The sequence below is a fragment of the Erpetoichthys calabaricus genome, chromosome 2, assembly GCF_900747795.2.
Source record: "Erpetoichthys calabaricus chromosome 2, fErpCal1.3, whole genome shotgun sequence".
Lineage (NCBI taxonomy): Eukaryota > Metazoa > Chordata > Cladistia > Polypteriformes > Polypteridae > Erpetoichthys > Erpetoichthys calabaricus.
The window spans coordinates 99385415-99404942 of NC_041395.2; the positions used below are offsets into that span (position 1 = coordinate 99385415).

General features: G+C 38.5%; 1 protein-coding gene across 3 annotated transcripts in view; it reads left to right on the forward strand.

The window, feature by feature from the left end:
• Window positions 1-5449: 5449 nt before the first annotated feature.
• LOC114646175 (transmembrane 7 superfamily member 3-like) overlaps window positions 5450-19528 on the forward strand; it is a 49811-nt gene continuing 35732 nt past the window's right edge. For 2 of the 3 annotated variants that reach the window (XR_007934156.1, XM_051923134.1), the window contains exons 1-3: window positions 5450-5580; window positions 12263-12423; window positions 13347-13491. Coding sequence is in view for 2 of the 3 variants with exons in the window: in XM_051923134.1 (XP_051779094.1) it covers window positions 5478-5580; window positions 12263-12423; window positions 13347-13491 (409 nt within the window). In the remaining variant the exon portion in view is untranslated. The remainder of the gene's footprint in view (window positions 5581-12262; window positions 12424-13346; window positions 13492-19528) is intronic. The other variant, XM_051923135.1, reaches the window with a different exon arrangement.

The following is a 19528-nucleotide window of genomic DNA, read 5'->3' on the forward strand; positions in this document are numbered from 1 at the left end:
GCTTTCTTATTAATTTTTCAACATTGTGTAAAATAAATGTATAAAGTAACATAAAAGGTTTAAATACTGGTTATCCTTTTACACTAAAATATTACTAAAGAGATACAAAAAAAGTAAAATGGATATGTTCTTTTTCTTTAAGGAGATTAAATATTACTGAAGAAAGAAAAAAAAAATTAAACAGCCAAATGGGGCTATGCATACGAACTTAAAAGGTTTAAATAAAACAGAAATATATATTTTATTTTTACTTGCTTAACTTGTGGAGGGTGTATCCTGTAGCAAAGCCCTAACTTTTTTCGTGAAAGCCCGTTTCAGTAAATAAGTCTTAAAAAAACGTGTAAAGATATTGACAATAAGCTAAGCAAACCCAGGAAGACATTGAATCGTTTAAATCAAGTATCATTACATCTTCCTTTCTTAAAGAGAAGTAAGGCAGTACTTATAAGCTTACATATTTATATATAGACATACATATATATATATATATATATATATATATATATATATATATATATATATATATATATATCCGAAGCCGTGCAAGCACACTCTTGAGAATGCAACGTATAGTTGTACAGAAGAAAAGCAATCTTGCCTCAAATGGATGGCAACCTTTTGTAGGTCTATGAACTTAATTTAGGGCGGCACGGTGGCGCAGTGGTAGCGCTGCTGCCTCGCAGTTAGGAGACCCGGGTTCGCTTCCCGGGTCCAGCCTGCGTGGAGTTTGCATGTTCTCCCCGTGTCTGCGTGGGTTTCCTCCGGGCGCTCCGGTTTCCTCCCACAGTCCAAAGACATGCAGGTTAGGTGGATTGGTGATTCTAAATTGGCCCTAGTGTGTGCTTGGTGTGTGGGTGTGTTTGTGTGTGTCCTGCGGTGGGTTGGCACCCTGCCCGGGATTGGTTCCCTGCCTTGTGCCCTGTGTTGGCTGGGATTGGCTCCAGCAGAACCCCGTGACCCTGTGTTCGGATTCAGCGGGTTAGAAAATGGATGGATGGATGGATGAACTTAATTTAAACGTTAGGTTTACACGGTGCTTTCTTTCCGAAGTACCTGCACTCATGAATATGTCTGTATGTGTCAGTCGGTCAAATCCACGCGCTTCGCACCGGCGAAGTACCGCTTTTAAATTTTTATTAAGAAGAAAATAAAACCTTTTTAAATTGAGGGAAAATATACTAATAACAGTTTGTTAAGGATCTGTTTTTTTGTGAAGCTGCCTTTACTCGAGTGATCACTTCGACCTGACTTGATGGCCAAGTATAAGCGTTACCTGGTAGCTAACCACCCATACAATCAGATTGTGAATCAGACTACGAATGCCGTGAATGTAATTACACACTCACTGCACTTGCTTACGGTAATCGAACCTCGGACGTCAGCGCTAGAGGGGCTTAGCAGCGGTGAAGTATTGCTTTTAAATTTTAATTAAGAACAAAAGAAAACCTCAGAGGTTTGATTCCCGTAAGGGAGTGAAGTGAGTGTCCAGTTACCTACCAGGTAATGCTTATGGTTGGACAGCAAGTGATGTAACATCAGCCACGGTGCCTTCAGTTGTGAGAAGCAGATCATAGAATGATTGAAAATAGTTTTGCATTTACCTTTTTAGTAAAAGGCGAGCTTTTAAGCCTGAGAAATCACCCCGTAAATGCACACGTTTAATTGCACATGTGTTAATATGTATGGTTACACAGTATTAAAAGACAGTGAACAACGTCAGTTACCTTTGTTCCCGCATTTGATAAAAGGCGAGCTTTTAAGCCTGAGAAATCACCCCGTAAATGCACACGTTTAATTGCACGTGTTAATATGTATGCTTACACAGTATTAAAAGACAGTCAAAAATTAACGTCATTTACCTTCGTTCCCGCGTTTGACTCGTGCTGTAAATCTCTTCCTTGTTTTTAGTTCACGTGATTACGTAGGAGGCGTGATGACACGATACGTGACTCCGCCTCCTCCATTAGAGTATATGGACAAAAAATATGTTCCAGTTATGACCATTACGCGTAGAATTTCGAAATGAAACCTGCCTAACTTTTGTAAGTAAGCTGTAAGGAATGAGCCTGCCAAATTTCAGCCTTCCACCTACACGGGAAGTTCGAGAATTAGTGATGAGTCAGTCAGTCAGTCAGTCAGTCAGTCAGTGAGTCAGTGAGGGCTTTGCCTTTTATTAATATGTATAGATTAAAACAACTGGTAATGCTTGCATCCACTTCAATCCTTTTGTATAGTATGTAGTTAGTATATCCTTAATAATTTTGTTAATTCCCTCAACTAGGCCAGATGGTAGTGTGTGATTAGAACAGAAATGACTGCAGATGAGGGAATTACACATTATTTGGCACAAGACAATGGCATTGTCAATCAGTTTTTTTTTATGTTATTGAGCTCACACAACATTCCATACAAATACATCAATTTTTACAAAAATAGACTTGAAAACAAATCAACCCCCACCCGTGAGAAAGAGAGCTAGGCCAGCAGAGTAAAACTTAAAGCTAGTAAAAATAAGTAAATAGATGAATTAATAAGTAAATAAAGATAAATGGAAAAGGAAAAAAGGGGGAGAGAATCTGCTTCCTCAGTGCTTTAAAAGCTTATTCTAAAATGTTATTGATTAGATCCTGCCAGGTTTTGAAAAAGTTCTGCACAGATCCTCTAAGTGCGAATTTGATTTTTTCCGGTTTCAAATGGTATATAACATCAGTTACCCACTGACTTAAAAGAGGAGAGTTAGGATTCTTCCAGTTTAGCAAGATACAGTAAGTCTATGTGTCAATAGTGCAGTAAAGGCAATTACAGTTTGTTTATCCTTCTCCACTTTAAGCCCATCTGGGAGTACCCTAAACACAGCTGTTAATGAGTTAGGAGGGATTGTGACACCAACGCTGTCTGAAAGGCATTTAAAGATTTTGGTCCAGAATGATGTTAATTTGGCGCAGGTCCAAAAGGCCGGAACTTGATTGCAGCATTCGCAGGTTGGATCATGCCCTGGAAACATTTTGGACAATTTTAAGCGAGACAGATGTGCTCGATATATAATCTTGAGTTGAATAATTGTATGCTGTGCGCATGTGGAGCTCGAGTGGATTCTCTGCATTGCTACCATCCACTCCTTTTCTGAGATATTGAGTGAGAGATCTTTTTCCTACTGTCCTCTTGGATCTTTGAAAGGGAGGGACTGTAAAGTGGTTTTATGTATTGCAGAAATGCTGTCTGAGTCCTCAAGACTGATCAGTCAATCAGTTTTATAAAGATACAGTTTAAAAGGAATTACAACATAGTAGTAGCTGAGAAATACTTTGTCATGTTCTGTGATATGGAATATAACTATAACATTTATTATAATTCTCTACTACTCTATATATGCCCATTTTGCTGTAATAGGCTGGGGAGGTGTCACCCTGTTCTTTTTCTCTAATCATGACAAAATAGTGTTACAAGACTCTAGGCAACTTTCTGCTACAGAAAAACTGCATTAAGAAAGAAACTGTTTAAGGAATTGGGTTGCAACATGAGTCTCAAAGTTCACTTTTTGGAGTCACATTTGGAATTTTTTCCTAAAAATCTTAGAGCGCTGAGTGAAGAACAGGGTGTAACATCCATCCATCCATCCATTTTCCAACCTGCTGAATCCGAACACAGGGTCACGGGGGTCTGCTGGAGCCAATCCCAGCCAACACATTCCATCAGGATATTAAGGACATGGAAGGAAGGTACCAGGGACGTTGGGATGTCAGTCTGATGGAGGACTACTGCTGATGATTCATATGGATGCACAAGGAAAAATGTACAACCGATGGACCACCAACTGAAGTTTTGGATCAAGAAACTAAGAAGTGACAAAAACTAGAGAAGTTATATGTAAGTCAATAAATATGTATTTTTTCGTTACATACTGTATGTTTTAAAAGTATTAGATTGACTAAATATTGTCATGTTAAATTGATTTAGAATAATCTTGCGTAATTAAATTCATTTCTTTTGAATTTTGTACTTAAATGTGACCTGATAGAAACATTCTAATTGTATTGTTTATTGTGTTTGTGAATACAAATAAAAGTATTCAAAATTAAAACGACTTATATGGGTTTAATTTTGCAGACCTGTGTAATTAACAGAGAACTAATAAAATTAAGAAAGACTACTCGTACCGAAATTAAATCCCAAGTGTTAACTACAGTGAGTGCTGTATGAACGTGATGCATTTCATTTTAGCATGGTTTAAAATAAAACATACCGACCAAATGATCGATTGTTTTTCACTAAGGCTCGCAATTTTCGTGCCAGTTGAAAGTTTACTTCACGTCTGTAGATCGCGAATCATAATTAAAAGCCAAGCACACATTTTGCACCACCAGACTTGTTCAATGAGACAGTGGATCCCTTGCCTTATCAGCTCGCCATGATCTTTAATACTGGGTGAACGGACGTGTGAGTGCCTCATATCCCAATTGTTAACGCCCTTTGCCACACTTTTTGAAGATGATTTGAATTATTCACTGAATATTTTAAACTGAATTATTATTTGAATCATTTGAATACATTCAGTTTTGGCATAAGTAGTGTCTGGTGTTAAATCGAATAGCAATACACGCGGCCATTAAGCAAAATGCAATGCATTTGTTTTACTTTTCCGACACACGATCTGTATGGACATGAATCAAAATGCAACATGCTTTTGTGTCGCATTTTAAACCGACATGAAAATCACGTACCGTAGTTAAAATCAATCGAACATTTGTTTTGATACTAAAAGAGCCACGAAATGCATATGCACATTGCAATGCGAATACCATGTTGGAGTGCATTTTATTTTGGCACGAATAACCTTCCTTTTAAAATCGACGCGAATACGAGGAGAAAGTGCAATCTCAACATGGACAACGCTTGGGCGTGTATTTAAACCCACTCGCAGAGCGGCTTCACACAAACTGCGATTGAGACCAATACACTGTTTCAACACTAGGTGGCGATGAAGAATTTGGACAGTAATGTCTTCTTACTCAAAACGCCAGGATAACAGAAAAAAAGTTACAAAAAAATACATTGACAGTACAATTGAACGGAAATAAGCTGTAAATGCTTACTTCGTTCTTTTATACACGGCAATATTTTATATATGATATATACTACACAAATACTAAATTCACGGTTCGTAAAAAAACTTAACTTCTATTTAAGTCAAAAATTAATGGGTTTTAACAAGAAGACAAATAAAGCGACAAAAATCAGATAAAAAATACCCAAAATATGCAACGTATAGCTAAATGCAACACGTCTACCGGTATATACACTAATTAAGCATGCAAGTTAGCCATAAATTAACTTATTATAAATGATCTGTGCCAGTTATAACTAGCCTTTTTGAAGAGACACACTCACACCGCGCAATGAGATGACGTCATCACGAGCGCCCACCCGGAAGTTGCTGGTGAGACTTTGTCTTGCGGAACAGCAATGAGCGCTCTGCTATGGCGCTGAGGATGCAGGTGGTTTATTTGTTGTTGCTGTTTGCATGTCACGGTAAATGGATCAGTTGTACAGCTGAACTGCAATATGTTGTACCAGAAAGAGGTGAGTCGACGCGTGTGTGGAAAGTAATAGACTGATAGCATTTAAGTTTTTCGAATTAATTTATTTGAATAAGCGCTAATATAATACGGGTGCGTGTGTTGTACAGTATATATAAACGAATTTTAGCTTTATTAGTATGATACCCATGGTGACACACACACACACACACACACACACACCATCACCATCACCATCACCATCATCATCATCACATCAGACTAGTTAACCAAACATGTACAACTTTAGAATGCAGAAGGAAAACCCCATTTAACCACAGGAAGAAAGTGTCATCTGCCCACAGATAAAGCAGTGGTCTCAGGATTTGAACCCTGAAGACTGGAATTATGACTTGTGCTACACTGTTGACCAGAAGCTAATCCTAATGTTTTCAGAGGATTCTTTGCTTAAGTGAACTCCTGGTTTAGTGCTTTTTGGTTTTATTTTCGTTTATGTCTTGTTATTGCAGTTGACTTTATTATATTCAACTAAATTATTAGAAATCTAAGATGATCTTAAAATGTTTTAGAAAAATTGAAAATAACACTATAACTTGAAATGAGTTTGCATTAGTATGGGAGCCTTTCTATTTCTGCACATTTCACCTTGTTTATAATGTATTGGATTTATTTATTTTTAGTTTCATTCCTATTACATACATGCAAGGTATGTACTGTTTTCAGTCATTCTGAACTATGCCACTTAAACTTTATGTTGTGTGTAATCCATTAACAGTGCAACAGTATTGTTAATAATAATGATGAACAAGTAATAAATCATTCAATAGAAGCATGTTAAGCTACGAGGTCTATACTTTACTAACTGGCATCTCATTATTAGTTTGGGGAAGGGACATCAAAATGAATGCACTGTGTTCTTGATGATTATCAATAGAGGATCCCAGTGATGCGTAAGATAAGGAGCTGTTGATGCATGATCTAAATAGTTTCTTCTTTCAGTTCCTGTCGAAATTATAATGTCTTTAATTAGTTCCTGTGGCTTATATAGAGCAGGATGAACATTTCTATTTTGGCAACACATTCCTTTGTATTTACTGTGCAAAAGTGCAATCTCACAGTGAGCATATTGCTGATCTAACTTTATGTAGTGCTGTACAACCAAACGTTGATGTAAGGATGTAAAAGCAATACAGGTATTGTTCGAAGTATTAGGCAATTTCCTTGTTTGTCTGCATATATTTTACTGTCATTCTTTTATTCTGTACCGTAGAGTAATTCTGGTATGTCGATAGATAGATGGAACTTAATATTTTAGTACAATTCTTTTATTCTGTACCGTAGTGTGTGTCAGGTATGTCGATAGATGGAACTTTACTTGTCCCCAGGGGATATTTAGATTTTTACAGAAACTCTTTAAATAGATATATAGATAACTATACGCACACACAGTATGGTCTGAACACACGCCTGAATGACTAAAAAGGAAGAACAAACCTTCTGACTTCACAGTTCCAGTGAGGCATTATGCAGATATACTGTTGTTTATATAAAGGAGACCCACAGCATTTCTTGACACACTTCTACTGAATAATTCATTGCTTGAAAGTATTCGGTGTTAGTGTGGCATGGAGAGGACGTATGGCATTGTTCATAATGACACTCATTTTATTTTAAGTCTCTCCTTTGCTACTACCTCCAGGGGTTCGAGTGCATCCCATAACTGAGCCTGACTTTTTAATTAACTCGCTTGATTCAAAGGGTCCTCTCTTGCAGTGATGTTATCATCCCAGCACAACACCGTATAGAACATTGAATCGGCCATCACAAAGTTGTAAAAGATGCGAGGAATGCCACTACCTGCATTAAAGGAACATAGTTACCTAGGTAAAAAGAGCCTGCTCTGCCCTTTCTTATGTAGTTCCTCTGTGTAATGAGGCTAGTCCATCCTGTCATTGACGTGGACCCCAAGTACTTCTAGGAGTACACAATCTTTTCGTACACTCCCCGAATAGTGACTGGACATAGAGGTATTTTTTATAATGAAAGTCAATAGCCAGTTCCTTAGTTTTGCTTATGAAAAGATGCAGACTATTCTTCTTACTCCAAGAAATAAAGTCCTCCCCCTACTCTGTCTGAGCACCCTCTTCAATACACCCCATAAATGCAGAATCATCTGGGAATTGATGGTTGATCACTGCAAGCGACATGAACTGGTGTTATATTTATAGGCTGTGCTGTAGAGAGTGAAGAGAAAAGGAAACGGGACAATGAGCTAAAGAATTAGCCAGCTGCTCAATGGCTGTATTTTCAAGCTTTCGTCTTGCTTTGCTATGTTCCTTAGTGTCTTTTCGTCTTATTGTATCGCCTCCTGTGTTTGGCTTGACGCTCACCACATGTCACCACTGGAGTTCTGTTTCACACCACCACGGTGTATAGCACTACATTTTGTGATCATATAAATCACTGCGCTGTGAGGACCACGAGCTGAGGCAGTTTGTGCAGGCATTTGTCGAGTGCATCTTATAACTGTATGAATGGCCTCAGTAATGCTTTTCATGCTCAATAGATGTTGTTGCTCTTCTTTTCCTTTCTGCCATGTCAACTCTTCTCTAGCAGTTTGACGCAAGAAAGATGTGACCACCAATAACTCTGCAAAGGTTGTTGCTACACAACTTTTTGCTACACCAATACGTATCATGTCATAAGCTTTTGATTAAAACCAGGATCAAGGTTCTAGCCCCAGTGATTTGCCAGTAATCGAATGACTCGACCCTTTTTTACATGGGTCCTTAAAGTCATTTGACTCGATTTCAGTGTTGTTATTCTTTGTTTAAAATATGACTTTACCCAGATGACTTATAAAGTTAAATGTGGTCCAAACATATCTTTAGAGTGTTCTATGTGGGGCAGAAGTTTATGATAAATATCAAATGTACAGACTAAAAACACAATCCAGTCAACATCAGTACATTTCTTGGAATTCCCAATGATCTAAGACCAAATGAGCCGGTAATTAGTTAGCACCGAAATGATTAGTTTGTTAATAATCAGTGGTTTAGTTGGTATTGTAAGGTTGAGCTTTGTTCTGGTAGCTCACAACCTGTTTATTTCATTACAGCTTTGATATAATTAGTAATGCACCATAGTTATATATTTCATATTTGATGTGGTCATGTGTATAAAACAGTTTTATAAGTGAAATGTTATACCCAGCCAAATCTGACAGTGAATCTTTAAGCACTCTCTTACTAAATAGATAGGTAGATAGATACTTTATTAATCCCAAGGGGAAGTTCACATACTTCTGCAGCAGCATACTGATAAAAAATAATAAATTAAATAGTGATAACATTATAACAAAATAATAACAAATGATAACAAAATAACATATAAAATATACAGATAACATGATAACAAAATAAGCTCCCACTTGAACTTGACCTTGCATGCTATTAGGTACCTACAGTATACCCTGTAAATAGTAAACAAGGTATTATAAGACATTTGTCTCTGTCTTTTTTCACCTCTCAAGTGTGATAATGTATAACGTAGACCTACTACTGTATAAAACAGATGTTGAGTGGACAGAAACCACAGTCTGAATACATATTTTATATTTATTTATTACAAATGTATTCTGTGTCATGTGCACTGTTTGAAAAGTATTTGCAACATTGTACTCACTGTTTACAAACTTTTAATAATAAACTTTTCTTGCTTAATGTTGCTATTGATTAGTTTCTTAAAGTCAAGTATAGCAGAATTTTTTCACATGCTGCCTTTCAGAACTGCTTAAAATTAGTTGCATTTGTGAGTTTTCAAGTATGAAGTATACATTTCATGTCTCTCTGCATTTTCACTGTGGGCTTTAGGTTATTTTTTATTTCCTTAAACTGACCTGATGTGTACTTGCTTGTGTGTTTTGAGCTGTTTGCTGCATGAGCCATCTGCACTCTGACTGTTGAACAGATGGTCAGATATTCAACAGAAGGTTCTTACGTGAAGTCTTCCAGGTTTTGTTGCAGCAAAGCACTGCAACCTGTGACATGACCTCCATCATGCTTGACCATATTTACAATTCTTTTACTTTAAAATGCAGTATTGGTTACCATTTCTGTAGACACTGTTGAAAATACAGTAGCTGAGGATTATTCAGGTGCTATTAAGCAAATTTAAGGAGAACCGTCATATTGTTACTACTGAGTAGTGTTTTCTGCTTTGCTGCCCTGGGATGAAATACATTTTTCTTTTATTGTCTTTCTGATGATGTATTCATGAATATTGACATTAACTGAGATCAAAGAAACTTTTAGATAAATAGCAGGGCTTCCAATGTTGTTGGATGACCAATGATATAGACATACAGTAATCCCTCCTCCATCGCGGGGGTTGCGTTCCAGACCCCCCCACGAAAGGTGAAAATCCGTGAAGTAGAAACCATATGTTTATATGGTTATTTTTATATTGTCATGCTTGGGTCATGAGCTATGGGTAGTGACCGAAAGAACGAGATCGCGAATACAAGCGGCTGAAATGAGTTTCCTCCGCAGGGTGTCTGGGCTTTCCCTTAAAGATAGGGTGAGAAGCTCAGTCATCCGGGAGGGGCTCAGAGTAGAGCCGCTGCTCCTCCGCATCGAGAGGAGTCAGATGAGGTGGCTCGGGCATCTGATCAGGATGCCTCCTGGACGCCTCCCTGGTGAGGTGTTCCGGGCACGTCCAACCGGGAGAAGGCCCCGGGGAAGACCCAGGACACGCTGGAGGGACTATGTCTCTCGACTGGCCTGGGAACGCCTTGGGATTCTCCCGGAAGAGCTAGAAGAAGTGGCCAGGGAGAGGGAAGTCTGGGCATCTCTGCTCAAGCTGCTGCCCCCGCGACCCGACCTCGGATAAGCGGGAGACAATGGATGGATGGATGGATGGATGCTTGGGTCAAAGATTTGCACAGAAACACAGGAGGTTGTAGAGAGACAGGAACGTTATTCAAACACTGCAAACAAACATTTGTGTCTTTTTCAAAAGTTTAAACTGTGCTCCATGACAAGACAGTTGAGATGACAGTTCCGTCTCACAATTAAAAGAATGCAAACATATCTTCCTCTTCAAAGGAGTGCACGTCAGAGAGAGAGAGAGAAAAAAGCAAACAGTCAAAAATCAATAGGGCTGTTTGGCTTTTAATTATGCGAAGCACCACCGGACAAAGTAGCTGCAAGGAAGGGAGCAAGCATTTTTCAGCATTTTTTAGAGGAGCGTCCGTATCCTCTAGGCCAGTATGCGAACAGCCCCTCTGCTCACACCCCCTCCTGTCAGGAACTGAGAATGTCAGAGTGAGCGAGCAAGAGAGAGAGAGAGGAAAGCAAACAATCAAAAATCAATATGTGCTGTTTGATCTTTTAAGTATGCGAAGCACCATGCGGGAAGCATATCACTTGCAAAGCAGCCACATGTAAGCCCAGCAAAGAAGGGAGCAGTGTGAAGGTAATCTTTCAGCGTTTTTTGAGGAGCGGCCGTGTCCTCTAGGGGTGCGAACAGCCCCCGTGCTCACAATATATTTGAGGAGTTTTATTTAATACATAATACGCGCTGTGGTTGGGTAGCTTCTCAGCCATCTGCCAATAGCGTCCCTTGTATGAAATCAACTGGGCAAACCAACTGAGGAAGCGTGTACCAGAAATTAAAAGACCCATTGTCCGCAGAAATCCGCGAACCAGCAACAAATCCGTGATATATATTTAAATATGCTTACATATAAAATCCGCGATGGAGTGAAGCCGCGAAAGTCGAAGCGCGATATAGCGAGGGATTACTGTACATCATTTGAACAGTAAGTTCTGGCTTTGGCCTAATGCACCCCACCCATTTCAAACTAAGTTTCTATGGGGCCACAGGTGCAGTAGGTTACATGTTTTTGCTACTGCCACTTTATTAAATAGTAGCCAATTGCTGCTGCTTCTGAAACATAGTCCTGTTGGTTTAATTTTATTGACTTTATCCATCTTACTAACCGAAGGTTGTAAACCGGATATGGACGCAGGGTGCTGAGTGCTGGGTGCAGGGCACATCGAGGCGCAAGTGCACTGCCGCACCGCAGCGTATCGAGGCGCACCCGCACTGCAACGAGCCCGCCACAGAGAAAACAAAAAAGGTTGTAAACCGGATATGGACGCAGGGCGCATCGAGGCGCACTCGCACTGCAACGAGCCCGCCACAGAGAAAACAAAAACGAGAGGATTCAGCGCATATGTGAATCACATTACAGTATTACGGTACGGAATCCCCAGACGTCCAAACTACACGGCATAAACTGGATATGGACGCAGGGCTGAACTTGCTGTGCTCCACTCTGCCAGCAGTCGGTGTCAGCAAAGACAACAGAATCACGTCTCCACAAAACGAGACCGCTTTACTACAGATATGCGTAAGTAATTAAATGACATTTCCCCAGACGCACCCACCCTCCATGATATGTCATCCATCCAGATATCGGACAGAACATAAACTGATTGTCATTCTTGGATATCTGATTCGCTGGCGAATCACGGGCTTACTATTTTTAAGATTCAGAACCTTTAATTACTCACTTTTGTTTTTTAACAAGCAGCCAAACAAAGAGATGCAATGAAAGCTACAAAGTTTAATAATGTATTGATGGTTTACAGGTTTTTGATCCCTGTTTTTATTGGTTGAAGCTTTCTCATTACAGCATTTTTTTGCTTGTTATATTCCAGCAGAAAATATTTTGGCAGTCCACCTGTTCAAGCCAACTGTCATCCAACTGCTATCAAACAGAACAGTGCATGTGCTAGTGAATGTGAATGATAGCTCTGTGGTTGGGCTAATTGCACAGGTTCAAGCTCAGTTTGAGGAAGTGACCATTTCACAATTCCAGGTATGCATCTGTGCATTTTTGTCAGTATTTTGTCTTGAAGTTTGTTTCATTATTTTAGATTGCCACACTGTAATTTTTGCATCATATGGTTTTTCCTTCTTTAATCTCTTCTGGAGACATGGTACAAAATGCTGCTGGACAGTAAGAAGATCATGGGTTTGTGTGTTGGGTCTGTAGTGAGAAAAGAGCTATAAAGAATGATTATTACTATTATTATTGTGTACATGCTTAAATGTAGCTGAAATTTTGGTGTGGCTGCCGTAATTTCAGTTTAGCCTGCTCTATGAAAAGGAAAAATAATCTGGACTGAACAGCAACATTCAACAATTTACGCATTAGCAAATAAATTGTGTATTCATATGTTTTAGATTATTTTGGAGTGCAATTGCTGGGAAAGTTATATTTTGATCATTATAGTGGGGGCTATAATGAAGCCTTTACTAATATGGCAGGTTAATTTTTATAATGGAGGTAAATACAGTACTTCTGTTGAATGTTATAAATGTTCCAGCAACAGAATACTATATTGGAGTCAACTTACTAAATTTGTATTATGTATAAAAGTATTTTATGTTGCTATAGTTAAATGTGCTTGTTCATTTTCTAAGCATGTAATTCTTGTTATTAGTGGAAGAGCTTTGTAAGCTGTGTCACTACAGGCTTTGTACTTGCAAAAATACATATTTTATGTTATTAAAAATAAAGTACCTATAATTTTGTAATTTTTATAAAAGCAAACTTTAAATGTAATAAAGTTTATGGCATGCAAAGAAATATCTGTGAACTGAAATTTTATTTTTTTGCGTGCATTTACTGTTTATTGATCTTAGCCAAGTTACTCTCATAAAATCTAAATTATTTAATAAAGACAATGCTCAAAATGTTCTCCTTTTTCATAAACTTTTTTTTTTAACCATGAACAGAAATTTAACCTGGATTCATCCTACACTGGACAAAGTGCTGGGTTGGTTATTCCACTTAACCCAGGAGCGGTGAAAGCTGATTTTTATCTTACCTGTTCACAAAATGTTTCAGCCTATGTTACAGTTGTGTCATATGGAGAAAAAGGTATTGCGGGTGTTTTTTGATTCTAAGGATATTAAATTAAACGTAAACCAGGCCTGTTGTTTAAAAAAAAAAATATATTGCATTTACAATGTTAATAAAAAATACCTTTTATTGTGTATACTAAAACCATGTCTTGCAAGGACTGGTTTAATGAATACTTGCACCTTAAGAAATAATTGGTAACAATAGCATCTAATTTAGCAATGTGTGACTTTTTAATTAAAAATCTTTTTAACTGTAAAAACATTTATTACTAACTATTAAATAGGACAGTACATGTTCAAAATATAAATATGTTTATTTATATATGCATAACTCAAGGGTCATCAGATAGATTTAACCTGGAGCCAAATTCCAGAATTTATAACTAAAGCAAGGTATATCAGTTTATAATTTAAAATTTAAAAAATGGATGTAAAAGCACTAATGATCACACGGACCACATTCAGATGTCAGATATGGTAGAGATCACATTTAATATGAGTGGAAATGCAAGTACATTTTCTTTTTAGCATACAACAATCTAGTCAGCAAAAAAGACAAAAGAATAACATAGAATGGTGGTAGCATTCAAGTATGCCGTGGAAGGGTGGCCAATCCTGACACCTGTGCCCCTTTAAAAGTGTGTATAGTGGATGCAGCAGATTATGTGTCGTTGAGCTACCAGCTCCTTCATGAGCTAAAACACTAAACTTCTTTATAGTAGTGTGATAAGTCACCTTCTTTTCAGTTCAGTTTCCTTTCTGACTACATTCTAGTAACTGTGGTGTTCTGTGCTACACAAATAAATGTGAGCAGACCATGGAAGTGTAATTTAGTAATGTGTGTAAGTGTAATCTATCTAATTTATATACAGATGCACTGTAATATAAAGTACATGTGAAAGGGTTTTTTTTAGAAAAATAGAAGCCATTGCAGGCTGTAATGTATATAACGTAAAGAACTGGCCTGCTTCAAAAGGTCCAAGGGTCACATCTTACCCCATCATCTTGATTTTGTCACCACTTCTTTTAAAATGAATAATATTTCCACCCAGTTTACCTAAAATACAGTGTTAACTTTGACAATACATTTTGATTTAGTTTTAGTCTTCTTCTTCTGACTAAATAGCATTTTCATTTTAGTCACATTTTAGTCATTTAATTGTTAGTTTTAGTCAACAAAAAGTAAATCAATTATAGTCGAGAAAAAGTAAATTGGTTTTAGACAACTAAAAGTTAAAGTAAATTAGTCAAACAGTCAAAATCTGACGGATATCTTATTTCATAAATGAATATGCACAGAATATGCTCTACCTCTAAACTATTAGACTAACATGTACACTAATGAGCCAACCCACACGTAGTGATTATTGAACATAAAATGAAGAGGAAGTGTAGAAAGAATTTTCTCCGAAATATCTTGGTCAGGTAATGGCAGCTCTGCTCTGTCATCAGTTTCCTGGCCCTCAACATGCCTTAGTTATGTTGCTTTAAGATTTTACAAAAAAAAAATGTATATGACATAAGTGCTTTTACTATGTTCTTCACATTTTAGGGGTTATTCTCATAAGCATTAGTTTGCCCTCAAAAACCAAATGAATAATACCAATTTAGTGTTTGCATATTCGTATTCAGCAGAGAGGCAATGCTGTTGTGCCATACTGTACATTTACTGTACATATTGTATTAATTGGGAGATACGCTTCAACCACTGAAATCCTAAATACATTTTATGTTAGTGTTAACAAATGGAGCAGCTCATTTCATCAGTAGTGGTGACAAGCCAAACAGGCACTACTTTAGAAACTTGTCTCGATTTTTAATTTCTACGACTGTTGTCGTCTGCCCTCAAAAACCAAATGAATAATACCAATTTAGTGTTTGCATATTCATATTCAGCAGAGAGGCAATGCTGTTGTGCCATACTGTACATGTACTGTACATGTTGTATTAATTGGGAGATACGCTTCAACCACTGAAATCCTAAATACATTTTATGTTAGTGTTAACAAATGGAGTAGCTCATTTCATCAGTAGTGGTGACAAGCCAAACAGGCACTACTTTAGAAACTTGCCTCGATTTTTTATTTCTACGACTGTTGTCGTCATTGCCACTGTGCCCATATGTGTAAGTGGATGCATGTGAGGTGGTTTTAACCGCAACCCTCAACTGTATCCACCAGTTACAAAATGGATAGATGCACAGACAAACGTGTAGATGTGCTCATTACAATCAAGAAATGAATGCAAAGCTTCTGTTCCTTTTACGGGACCGTGTATGACACTGTATTAAAAGCAGTTAATCCCCCATAATTTTACTTTCTGTAACAAATGTGTTACACTACAAGCTAAACAGTTACAACTCATATCTGAGGCTGAGCGCATCTGATTGCGCTTTCAAAGCTGCATGAATCAATTTCTTAAGTAACTCATAAAGGGATAAAACTAGCAATAACAAAAGCCTATGTGTATGTGCATGTTGGCTTTTTCTTTTTTCCCGTCACACATTAAAATTCTTGAACACACTGCATTGCCAGACATGACTTCTGCTGTTTTTCTTTTGAACATGTTGATGTGGCTCTGTATCATCACCATTGTTCATCCTTTTTCATATGTAGTTTTTACTTGCTTATTATTGTACCATCCAAAGTTATTTGTATATTTGTGGTCATGCAAGAGGATATTACCAACCATACTATCGATGTGACATCCGTACTAGCAGCACATGTGAAATAAACAGACACATTTGACACATTAGTTTTAGTTGGATGAACAAGAGCCAGATATAACAGTACTTGCATCAGGCAAGTCACCACATAGATAATGTTATACAGTAATCCCTCCTCCATCGCGGGGGTTGCGTTCCAGAGCCACCCGCGAAATAGGAAAATCCGCGAAGTAGAAACCATATGTTTATATGGTTATTTTTAGAATGTCATGCTTGGGTCACAGATTTGCGCAGAAACACAGGAGGTTGTAGAGAGACAGGAACGTTATTCAAACACTGCAAACAAACATTTGTCTCTTTTTCAAAAGTTTAAACTGTGCTCCATGACAAGACAGAGATGACAGTTCTGTCTCACAATTAAAAGAATGCAAACATATCTTCCTTTTCAAAGGAGTGCAAAGCAAGCAGTCAAAAAAAAAATCAATAGGGCTTTTTGGCTTTTAAGTATGTGAAGCACCGCCGGTACAAAGCTGTTGAAGGCGGCAGCTCACACCCCCTCTGTCAGGAGCAGGAAGAGAGATAGAGAGAGATAGAGAGAGACAGATAAAAAAAATCAATACGTGCCCTTTGAGCTTTTAAGTATGCGAAGCTCCGTACAGCATGTCCTTCAGGAAGCAGCTGCACACAGCCCCCCTGCTCACACCCCCCTACGTCAGCGCAAGAGAGAGAGAGAGAAAGTAAGCTGGATAGCTTCTCAGCCATCTGCCAATAGCGTCCCTTGTATGAAATCAACTGGGCAAACCAACTGAGGAAGCATGTACCAGAAATTAAAAGACCTATTGTCCGCAGAAACCCGCGAAGCAGCGAAAAATCCGCGATATATATTTAAATATGCTTACATATAAAATCCGCGATGGAGTGAAGCCGCGAAGCGCGATATAGCGAGGGATCACTGTATACCTTGACATGAATCTCAGGATGGCTTGCCTCTAGACCCCTCTTTAGGTTTGTGGTGTTCTTTCCAGTGAGCTTCATTTTACATGGCTTACACTGGGCTTTATTTTTGTCCGCATTATAATAAAAGTTGGTCCATATGCCTGACTGCTTTTCTCGCCTGAGAATCATGTTGGCCAACATAATGGAACAGGATTCTGGCTGACGTGATGATTTCCTGATGGCACCCAAACTAGTGTTAGCCAATTACAAGTGTACATCCAAGTTTTTAAAATTGCAACACTGCATTCATGCTTGTTATTTGTTGACGGACCATGTCGTGTAATAAAGATGGGCAAAGAGCTTCACATCACTCATTGTCCAGTTGTCTGTTTGTAACAGAAACAGAATATCTTTATTGTTTTTGTAACAAATACAACGAAATTAGGAGCAGTCCCCGCAGTGTCAAAATATAAATAAAATAAGGATAAGAAAGGATAAGAAGAAATAAGGTAGAACACAAACATTCAACATAAGACCTTAATTGCACATGAACACTATTGCACAAGATGTCATCTGTTTCACTGCTGCATTGGAGGTGATTAGGTGGCATTCAGTGCCCTAATAGCCCCTTTGTGTGCGGTCTGTCAGGAAGTCTTTAATCCATATACAGGTGGAATGCGGGAGTCCCAGGGCTAGCAGCTTGCCCACCAATCTGTGAGGGAGAATGGTGTTAAAAGCAGAGCTAAAATCAATACAGTAAAGAGGAGATGTGCGTAGCTCCCCTGGTGCTCCAGATGGGACAGGGTAGCATGGAGAGCAGCAGCAACATCGTCCTCAGTAGACCTGTTAGCCCTGTAAGCAAATTGGTGTGCATCAAAGGTGGGAGGGATGTAGGACATGATACGACTCCGGACCAGTCTCTCAAAACACTTCATTAACACTGGGGTGAGCACTAGTGGCAGATGGTCATTCAGGTAGGTTATGGGTGATTTTTTTGGTAAAGGGAGTAAGATGGAAGATTTCAGACAGGGAGGAACTGAGGCCTGGGACAGTGACAGGTTAAAGATCTTTGTAAAGACCTCAGCCAGCTGCTCTGCACAGCTCCTCAACACACGTCCAGGGACACCGTCGGGACCTGCTGCCTTCTTAGGATTGACAGCCTGGAACGAGCGTTTCGCCTCGTGTTCCTCCTCCCTAAGGGAGGGGGTGATGTTGTGAGTTGCTGCTGCGTTTGTAATAGCTGCCTCTGGTAGTTCCATCTCAAAGCAAGCAAAGAAGTGGTTCAGCTCCTCTGCCATTGAGGTGTCGCCTTCAGCAGCTCCATGGCTGGTCCTGTAGTTGGTGAAGTGCTGGAATCCCTGCCAAACCTGCCTGCTGTTATTACTGTCCAGGTGCTCCTCAATCTTTCTCCTGTAGTCCCTCTTAGCCTTTCTGATGCCTCTCTTCAGGTTGGACTGTGTCATGCTGTAGAGAGCCTTGTCATCACACCTAAAGGCAGTGTTCCTTTCCTTTAGCAGCCGCTAAACCTGTCTTGTCATCCAGGGTTTCTGGTTTGGATAGACACGGATATGTTTCTCCACTGTAAAAGTGTCAATGCAGGTTTTGATGTAGCACAATACACTGTCGGTGTAGAGTTCCAGGTCTGGACTTTCATTCGTTTTGTTAATTTTTGTCAAAAGCATACATAACAAAGTAATATAAAACAATATACAACCTGAGTAAACACAATGCAAAGTTTTTAAATGACAATATAATATACTGAAGGAAAAAAGTTCACTAGCACGTATAACATCCATGTGAAAAAGAAACTGCCCCCATAGTCACTCAGTTAACCATTGAACCAAATTTAATTGATAATGGGTTAAATTAGACAAGGCACACTCAAGCTATATTGCCGTCAGCCCTATTGAATCAAAACATCCCTTAAACTGAACCTTTCCTGGAATGGTTGGATAAAAGGTCATGCCTCAATCAGAAGAAATTCCAAAAGATATATAATTCAGAAAATGTTTACAGGCAGGACAATGACCTGAAGTACAAGAGCAAGCACACCTCTGAATGACTTAAGAAAAGAACCAAAAGTAAGGTTTTGAAGTGGCCAAGTCAAAGTCCTCACTTGAACCCCATTGAAGTGTTGTGGTCAGACCTTAAATGAGCGGTTCATTGTCAACAACCCTCCAATATGGCTGAATTAAAACCATTCTGTAGAGAACACTGGGCAAAAGTTTCTCCACAGCAATGCCAAAGACTGATGTTCTGTTAACAAAAGTATTTGATTGCAGTTGTTGCTGCTAAAGCTGTCACAACTAAGTATTAAGTGTAGGGTGAAATTACTTTTGCACTTGGTTGATAGAATGTTGTATTTACTGAGGTTGCCTTTTTTAGTATACTTTTTTCTTTTCTTTTTTTTTCCAAAAAGAATAAAGGACATCAGGAAAGGGGAAAATACTTT